At 60.0% G+C, this 8,823-nt stretch overlaps 1 protein-coding gene across 3 annotated transcripts; it reads right to left on the bottom strand.

Annotated features, from left to right (window-relative positions):
• Positions 1 to 870: 870 nt before the first annotated feature.
• TMEM119 (transmembrane protein 119) lies at positions 871 to 7,753 on the bottom strand. Of its 3 annotated transcripts, XR_009450043.1 has the most exons (3): positions 7,405 to 7,503; positions 1,670 to 2,994; positions 871 to 1,619 (listed from the first exon to the last, which is right to left on the bottom strand). XR_009450043.1 is itself a non-coding variant. In XM_059675791.1 (2 exons), the coding sequence occupies exon 2, from the start codon at positions 2,980 to 2,982 to the stop codon at positions 2,137 to 2,139; it is 846 nt and encodes a 281-aa protein (XP_059531774.1). In that variant the 5' UTR covers positions 2,983 to 2,994; positions 7,732 to 7,753; the 3' UTR covers positions 871 to 2,136. The 3 variants fall into 3 exon arrangements, 2 of the variants coding, with proteins under 2 accessions (XP_059531774.1, XP_059531773.1); XM_059675791.1 differs by lacking the exon at positions 7,405 to 7,503 and adding an exon at positions 7,732 to 7,753 and having other exon boundaries at positions 871 to 2,994; XM_059675790.1 differs by having other exon boundaries at positions 871 to 2,994.
• Between the last annotated feature and the right edge of the window lie 1,070 nt (positions 7,754 to 8,823).

Here is an 8,823-nt window from a genome sequence, read left to right as displayed (position 1 = left end):
CTCCGCAGGGATCTCCAAGCCTGATCCCATTTTACGTGGTTGTTGCCCATCACAGGGCAGATTAATGCACTTCCTAGGCACACCCCAGCAGGATCTCAGGAACAAGCGAGATCCTGTCACACCCAGAGAGGTTGAGTGACTTGGTCAGAGCCACACAGCCTCCGGGACTGAGTGTTTGTATTCAGTTCTCTCTGTGTTCTTGGGCGGGAGCTGGTCTGGGCTAAGGAAGGGCCGTTCCCCACTGAGCCAGACAGAGGCCATTGTGTGTTGGGAAACCCAAATCCGGCCCCTCCGGGTGGATGTGGGGTCCGAGGAGGAGAGGGGCTGCGGGGGGTGGCCTCCCTGCCCCCATCACCTCGGGGCTCCCAGCCCAGCCACATCTGGATCCCAGCTGGCAGCTCCGGGCAGAGGGGGAGCAGTGGCCGCAGGAACTTGCCATCAAAGGCAAGGAGCAGCCTGGTGGCGAAGAGACAAAGGCCAGGGCTGCCTCCCACCCCAGGCGCCAGGGAGGGTGCTGGTGCGGTGAGTGTGGCATTGCCTCCGGACCCACCCCATCCTCAGCCACTCTGCAGGGGGATGGGAAACTGTAGCCTCCGCTGGGAGCCCCCCACTGCCCATGTCTCCTCCGGTGCTCCCCTGTGGCCGCCACGCATGGAACCTGGCTTGTGGTCACAAGTCAGGGCCGCTGCTCAGCCTTGGGGACACAGCCTTGGGGACATGAGTCAAGGCCCCATCCCCCTGGGTCACCCCTCTTGCCTCCCTTCCCCACTTGATTCAGCCCCTGGAGCCCCAATGATGTGTCTCCCCCAGAAAGTTGCCCCACCCCATGGAACAGCGCCGCAGAAGTGCCCTTCAGAAAAGCAGCGAGACTCAGGCTGGATAAAGTTTATTGTGCTGGTTTGTTACAGCTCAGCACCCGGAAAGTTGTGCAGAGGTTGGGGGGACCCCAGATGGAGGGATGGGGAAGAGGACCCCCCAGAGCCTCCCCAAATCAGGACGGAGCTCAGGCTCCCTGGTCGAGGACTAAAGAAGGCTGTGGACATAGGCTGCCAGACACCAAGTGTGAGCAGAGGGTGGGGAAGTGGGAGGGGGGTCCTGGGTGCTCGCTCCAGGCCAGGCATCAGAGACCCTCCACCCCCCAGACTCCCCCAGAGTGAGGTCGCCTCACTCAGAGCCCCGGGCTTCTAGGCTGCTTTGGGAGCCTGACAAAAAGGTTTGGTTCATTCACCCCATCCTCACACCCCATCCCCACAGCAGTAGCGGGCCGAGCCCCCACATCCCACACCCCAGACCAACCAGACGCTGCAGGGCACCTTCCGGAACACAGAGAGCAGTAATTTCCAGAGTGCGCCCTGCAGCAGTTTCCACTGTAGCTGCTAAATAATAATAATAATAATAATAACGAGAGTACTCCCTGGTCAAAAGCAGTTTGGGAAAGGCTGTGAAACCAGAAACCAGATTCCCCGGGGCCTTGACTGCAGGACTTGTCAGAGCCCTGGGGTGGCCTAAGAGGGTGGGGGGAGTGATGAGGCAGCGTTTCCTCAATTCATTGGACGCCAACATCTTTTTTCCACAGGGTACCTCAGGGAACCCAGTTTGGGAAATGCTCGTTTTCATACCTGTTAGGGTACCTCAGGGAACCCAGTTTGGGAAATACTCATTTTTTTACCTGTCAGGGTACCACAGGGAACCCAGTTTGGGAAATGGTCATTTTCGTACCTGCCAAGAGGTGAGCAGGTGAGGGGCCCACTTCTGCCGTAGCACTAGCCGCACCCGCCCCGGCCACTTCCATGTCTCCCGGTTAAAATCTTCCAAAACTCCTAGCTGATGGGTTTACGTTTCTACCTCGATGGTGATGCTGGCCCTGTCACAGGGGACCCGCCAAGTATGTTTCCTAATCGACGTGGTTGTAAGGGGGACACATCCCCAGCCCCGCCTCCCCACAGGAGCTGTGCTTGGGATGTAGCCCTTCGGAGCTGCAGAGGCAAATGTTCTAGAACTTGGTGAGGTTCCCGGGTGGAGCGGACACCAGTGTCTGTTCGCTGTAGGAGGGGACACGCTGGAATTTGCAGCTGGGGGTGGCCCAGGAGGGGACCACTAGGGGTCAGACAGTCAGGGCCACAGCCTGGGGGCCTGTTAGACGCTAGGGGTGACACTGCCACAAGCACAGGGACTCTGGGGGGGGCCAGCTGGGTCCCCACCTTCCTGGGCTAATGAGGGAGCCGCTTCTGGCTCCCCTGGGCCTTCTAGGGTCCCCAGGACCCCCTCTGCCAGCCCTGAGCATGGCCCCTCCGTCACCCCTGGCTTCTCCGTGGGGACCCCACACCCCGGGGCGTCCCGGTCCTCCTCCTGGCCGTCTGGCTGCTCTTCCTCTGACTTGCCCTCCGTCATCCTGGCTCCATCTCCACCGCTCGGGGCCACCCTGGTGGGAGACCTGAGGTTCTGGGTGGCGGCGAGGATGTCGGCCTGGAGCTGCTGGGAGGAATCCAGGGCCTCCTCGGGCCGGCCGTCGGGGGCCCTGTCGGGGACCTCGCTGAAGGCCTGGGGGCCCCCGGCCCGGTCCCTCTGGTCCACGTACTTCTTCTTGGGGAAAGACGAGGGGTAGTAGGCGGAGGCCTTGTGCTTCTGGCGGGTGATGACGGCGGCGCAGACGATGAACATGGCCAGGAGGACCAGCGAGCCCACCACGGCGATGAGCATCACGTACTCGCGGAAGAAGTCCACAATGCCGTCCAGGAAGTTGGTGGGGGGCTGGGGGCCCGCCAGGGGCGTGGGCTGGGGCCCCACCGACGTGGCACTGAGGGCCGGGGTCCGGGGCGGCGGGAGGCTCGGGGAGGAGGCCGAGGAGTCATCGGCCTCCCCGCTGCCCCCCATGTCCTCCAGGAAGGAGACCTGCACAGGCACGGAGTGAGCCACGGCGGGCAGGACCCTCACGAGCAGCAGCAGCGACACGACAAGGCGGGGGGCCATGGCAGAGACCATGCTGCCCGGGACCTGTGGGGGAGCGAGGCAGGGAGAGGTCAGGGGGGACTCTGGGTCTTAGGGGACCCCGAGGAGGTGCAGGAAATACAAAGTCACTTCCTTCCTCAGGCCTGAGCCTCTGCGTGGTACAAAGGACCCCCGTTCCTTCCTATGTGGGGTTCACACCTTCCCCCGCCCTGCCTCCCACTCCACTCTGAGGTCCTGGAGGGCAGGGTCTGAATCTTATTTATCTCGGCATCCTCGGGATTTGGCCCTGTATCTGGTATACAGCAAGTGCTCCATAAATGTATCTTGACTGACTTGAATTAATGGTAATAATTTAGCCTTTTACTGCTTGCCCTGTGCCAGGTACTCTTTTACCTTTTTTTTTTTTTAAATATATTTTATTGATTTTTTTTTTACAGAGAGGAAGGGAGAGAGATAGAGAGTTAGAAACATCGATGAGAGAGAAACATCGATCAGCTGCCTCCTGCACATCTCCTACTGGGGATGTGCCTGCAACCCAGGTACATGCCCTTGACCGGAATCGAACCTGGGACCTTTCAGTCCACAGGCCGACGCTCTATCCACTGAGCCAAACCAGTTTCGGCCTCTTTTACCTTTTTTGACGTGGAATCTCTCATTGCCTCTTGAGGACCACCCAAGGGGGGAGGTGCTATTATTCGCCCACTTTCCAGGTATGGAAACTGAGGCTCAGATAGGGTTCCGTGACGTGCCAAGGAAGAACAGGGGCTTAAAGATGGCAGGGCTGAGTAAGTGAGGAACTGAGTAACTGTCAGCGGACCCCCCTCTTATGGGGAGTCCTCCCCAGCAGCCCCCAGCCCCTCTGGGGTCCCCTTCCCTTCTCGGGAAGAGTCATAGGTTTTGAAGCCTGCACGTGTTCTGAGCTCAGCAGAGGGCCTGCACGCCAGGAGCATGCTGGGAGCATCTGCCCCACGGCCAACTTCCCCTCAAGGCTCAGAGCAGGACCTGGAGGCTGCAGGGTAACCCCCCCACCCCCACCCCCACCCCGTGCCTGAGACAAAGCTGGAGTCCACTGGAGCCTGAGTCCCGCCACTAAATGGGGACCAGCTGAGCTCTGCACCTCACTTGCTCCCAACATGAACCCTCAGACCCTATCTGGCCCAGGCAGCCGGCTAGCTAATAAACTCCTCATGGCTCCGGTTTACTGACCCTCCCTGCCAACCTGAGTGGGGCTAGGCACTCAGATAAACCCAGAGACCCCCTTCGGTGGCCCCCAGGTCACCCCCTAGAACAGCCGTGGGCAAACTACGGCCTGCAGGCCGGATCCGGCCCGTTTGAAATGAATAAAACTAAAAAAAAAAAAAGACCGTCCCCTTTTATGTAATGATGTTTACTTTGAATTTATATTAGTTCACACAAACACTCCATCCATGCTTGTGTTCCGGCCCTCCGGTCCAGTTTAAGAACCCATTGTGGCCCTCGAGTCAAAAAGTTTGCCCACCCCTGCCCTAGAACCCCATCCTGACCCAGTGGAGGGCCCAGGACCCTGACACTGAGTGGGGCTAGAGGCTCCAAGATAGAAAAGCCGTAGGATTGCGTCTGAGGCTCTCGGGGAATTGAGATGGGGAGACAGAGGCCCAGAGAAGGCGAGGGGCAGGCCGAAAGGCACACAGCAAGTTCCCAGGCTGAAGAAGGAAGTCAGGTGTCCAACACCTTGACCACAGGCCCCCTTGAGTGCCCGGGCCGGACGCCCCGCTTCATTCCACGGGTGATGCACTGACCTCATGGTGACCTGGGGGACTCGGAGATGAGGTCGGAATGACGCCAGGCCATTGAGTGGCTTTTCCAAGGACACCGGGGCCTCTCAATGAAAGTGCCATTCATTGAAGTTGACTCTGGACAGAGTGGCTCAGATGGCAAAAACAAAAGATAATTCCAGGGCATAGGAAGAGGCAACGCTGCTCAGGGCTCATCGTCAGGGAGCTGGTCAGTGCTTTCCTCACAGGCCCTCCTCAGAGCCCCTCTGTGGGTGCCAGCCTGCAGAAGCCCTGGGGGCCGGCCCTGCCATGGTCTGCTTTCAGAGGAGGAAACTGAGGCTCAGAGACGGACAGTGATTTGTCCCAGGAGAGACGATAGTGTCAGAGCTGGGGTTTGAACCTTCTTCTGTGTGACCCAAGTGTTCTATCTATCTATCTATCTATCTATCTATCTATCTATTATCTATCTATCTATCTATCTATCTATCTATCTATCTATCTATCTATCTCGGGCCCAGGGCTGGCCTCACGCCCCCTGGTTGGCATCACTTGTCAGCTGGGAAAAGATCTGAGATGCTACATGAGCTGCAGGAGCCTTCTCAGCCCCCCTCTCACGGGCACTTGTAGCAAAGGTCCTACTCAGCTTTGATCTCGGGGTCTAAGCCGCAGCAGTCCCCCTGCCTCTGCCTGCAGTCAAGCCCCAGGAGAGACCCCTCGTGGTGGCAGCTGACCTTCTCACCACAGACCTCAGCCATGACCAGCGGTGGCTGAAGCCCAGGGCTTTCCCAGGGGCCGACTGTGGAGTCCCCTCGCTGCAGGTCTGCAGGCGGCAAAGCAGGGGGGCCGGTTAGGCCGGGTTAGAATCCGGGCTCCATCTCGGCTCTTCGGGGCCTCACTCTACCCATCTGTAAATTGGGGGCATGCTGGGGAGGGGAGCAGCCGAATTGCTACCCCAGCAGAGCTCCAGGGTCAGCCAGCATTTCCCCCACAAAAGTCAACAAACGATAATCCTCACCCGAGATGTGCATTTGCTCACTATCTCCCCCCACCTCCAGGACAGGCCGACTTTTATACCTCGGTGGGCGAAATCTCCTAAAGTCTGATCGCCGAGGAATCTAGAAACACACACACACACACACACACACACACACACACACTCACACTCACACTCACACTCACACGCATACATACATGCACACATGCACAGCAGAGAGCTGGAAAGAGAAAAGTGCTCCCTGCCCTGAAGCCTTGGGGTGAGGGGGACAGAGGACAGAGAAAGAGGCCACACAAACTATCTCTGGCTCTCAAAGGCCGAGAACCCATCTCTCAGAGGCCCGCACACCCCGCCACCCCTCGTGGTCCCCCAGGAAATATGCAGGCCAAGTGTGGGAGCTGGCTGGGCCTCTCAGGGGATCGCCGTGTGACCCCGCATGACGAGCCCCTGCCCTCTCTGGGCCTCAGCCTCCCATCCGTGGAATGGGTGCACTGGCCTGGGCGTTTCTGAAAGAGCCGCAGCCCATCTGTTGCCCTCCCTCCTTCCCGGGTCCAAATTTGTTCCAAGACTCGGGAACTCATTGGCCATTAACAGCTGGGGTCAGGCCAACCGTCTCATTTTACCCAGAGGGAACTGGGCTGAAACTGGGATCGGCTGCCCAGGGTCTCACAGCCTGTCAGGAGCCCTGAACTGAACCCAGAACGGAGAGGCCTCTCAGGATACCCCACTGTGTCCCGCGTGTCATCTCCGGGCCTCGGTCTCCACATCTGTAGAGTGGGGATAAGGCCACCTCCCGGGACCATTGCCAGGACCAGACCGCAGCGCCCAGAGCTCAGTAGGTGTCAGTGAGTGGGCGCCACATGGAGGAGCCAGGACCCCTGCTTGGAGCAGGGCCTCTCTGTAGAACCGTCACAGGGTTTATTGTTTTAAAATGTGACGGCCCAGCCGATGCCAAGGATGCAAATCCACCCCTAAGACTTAGGTACCCCAAGACCCGAGGCCGAGGGGCCCCGGTAGCTGCTCCACCCCCATCCAGAGACTGGTAGCCAGAGGGGAAGGGCGGCCCAGGAAAACCTGGCTTCAATTAGTGGCCTTGGGGGAGGGGTCTGGCTGAAGCGCTGTGGCCCCTGCTGGGCAGCCGAGGGCAGGGACCAGGGCCCTGGAGGGAGGCCTGGGAGGGTTGGGGATCCTGAGAGCTCACACACACACACACACACACACACACACAGCAGCGGCAGCATGGACACACAATACATGTACAGACACACAACATACAGACTCAACATCAGGCACCCCAAGAGCTTGCAGGGCCTGCCAGCACAGACACACAACACACAACGGGCTGATTCTCCAACAACACGTGCACATCACAACCCCGTTCCCCCCATGGATCCCCCCAGACCGGACGGCACAGTCCCAGCCACACCACCACCCGCCGACCCTGGGAGCAACCTCCCGGGCGTCCACTCGCAAGAATAACACATCCGTGCGGCGAGGCCACAGTGCACACGGGGGCACCCTCATCCCGCACCCCTGGCCCTCAGCACATCACACACGTACACAGCATCCAGCACACCCTCCAAACTCACACACACTTAGAGACGCCCCCCCCCCCCAGCACTCCCGCCGGCCCCAGTCCCTAAACGCCAAGACATGTCCGGGGGTCTCCCCGGTCAGAGGAGGGGACAGGAGGGGACCCCGACTCACCAGTCCCTCCGCACACAGGCCTGGTCTCCCGCCAGGTGGAGCGAGAGAGAGTCCGTGCCAGTGTCCGGGCTGCTCTGGGCCGGCCGCCCCGCCCTCCTCCCGCCCCCTCCCTCCCTCCCCCCTCTCTGGCTGCGGGGCCAGCTTGATTTCATTAAGGGGTTTAGGGTGGGGACAGGGGGAGGGGTGGGGCTGTGCTGGGCCACACACATCCCCCCTCACTCACACTCCTGCGGGCGCCCCAGGGTAGGCTGGGGCACACAGACAGACAGGGCTGTCCCACAGGGCTCCCCCCGCCCCCCCCAAAAAAACAGCAAGCTGGGGTCCTACCCTTCCCCAAAGAAGAGGAGGTCAGGCGGTTCAAAGGCCCCTGGACGTGAGGGGGGAATTCCCAGTCCTTGGTTCCAGCTGTGACTCAGGTTTTCCGAGGCTCGGGGTGCAGAGTGGGAGCCGGGGTGTGTGTAAGGCAGAGCATGAGCGAGGCCTGCTGGAGGGTCCGGGCTGGGGCAGGGAGCTCGTTATGGCAGCCACTGTCTGGCCCTGGTCGGTCCCCTGCCTCCTCCAGGCCTCAGTTTGCCCATTTGCAGGGTGGGTGGGAAGCTGTTGGGGCTCCCTCAGCAATGACATTCTAAGGTTAGTGGCCTCGGAGTGGTTAGAGCAGGAGCTGTGGCCCCACTTCACAGACGGGGAAAGTTGAGGCAGTGGAGTCCAAGTGTCTCAGAGGACTGAGAGGTCAGTCATAGCCCTGGATCCGGGACCTCTGGCTGACCTGAGGAGTCCAGTGGACCAGCGGCCCCTGCATTCATTCATCCATTCAGTCAGCAGATGAATGTTCTAGATGTTCTGCGTGAACTCCTATAGGGCATCAGGCCCTGTCCCAAGCAGGTCTCAGAGGTGAAGCCCAGCCCTCAGGAGCTTGAAGACCTCCAGGGAGAACGACATTTATGTAAATTACTTTCTCAGAAAAGAGAAATGGGTCTGTGGCAGGAGAGGGGCCAGGCCAGGTGCTCGGGGACCCGGGGGCAAAGATGGTCCCGAGAGACAGAGTCAGGGCAGGGTCCTGGAGGACTTGACCGTGAACCAGCAGAGTCTCAACAAGAGAGTCCCTGAGAGGCATTCCCGGGGGAAGGACCAGCCTGGGTAAAGGCCCCGTGGCTGGAGGAGACGTGGACAAAAGGAAGGAGCAGGGAATGAGGGCTGGGGAGTCAGCAGGAGCAGGGGGTGGCAGGGGAATCCCAGAATGTCATCCATCCAGCCTAAGACAGGGTCCGTTCTGTGTTCCCCCTTTAGGGGCAGAGCAGCCCCCAAAGGGACTCCAGGAGCCAGAGGGAGACAGGCCCGGGTTCAGATCCTGCCTCCACCATGCCCTGCCCCCCCACGGAGTCTCTGAGGAGGGTGATGGAAGCCGTGAGCCTGCTGGGC

This window comes from Myotis daubentonii, chromosome 19, assembly GCF_963259705.1.
Source record: "Myotis daubentonii chromosome 19, mMyoDau2.1, whole genome shotgun sequence".
In the NCBI taxonomy this organism is placed as follows: domain Eukaryota; kingdom Metazoa; phylum Chordata; class Mammalia; order Chiroptera; family Vespertilionidae; genus Myotis; species Myotis daubentonii.
The sequence above is the reverse complement of the archived record's forward strand: the minus strand, read 5'-3'. Positions and strand labels throughout refer to the sequence as shown.

Excerpts from the sequence above, each read along its gene's own strand:
- TMEM119 (XM_059675791.1), bottom strand. The coding sequence starts at position 2,982 with ATGGTCTCTGCCATGGCCCCCCGCCTTGTCGTGTCGCTGCTGCTGCTC.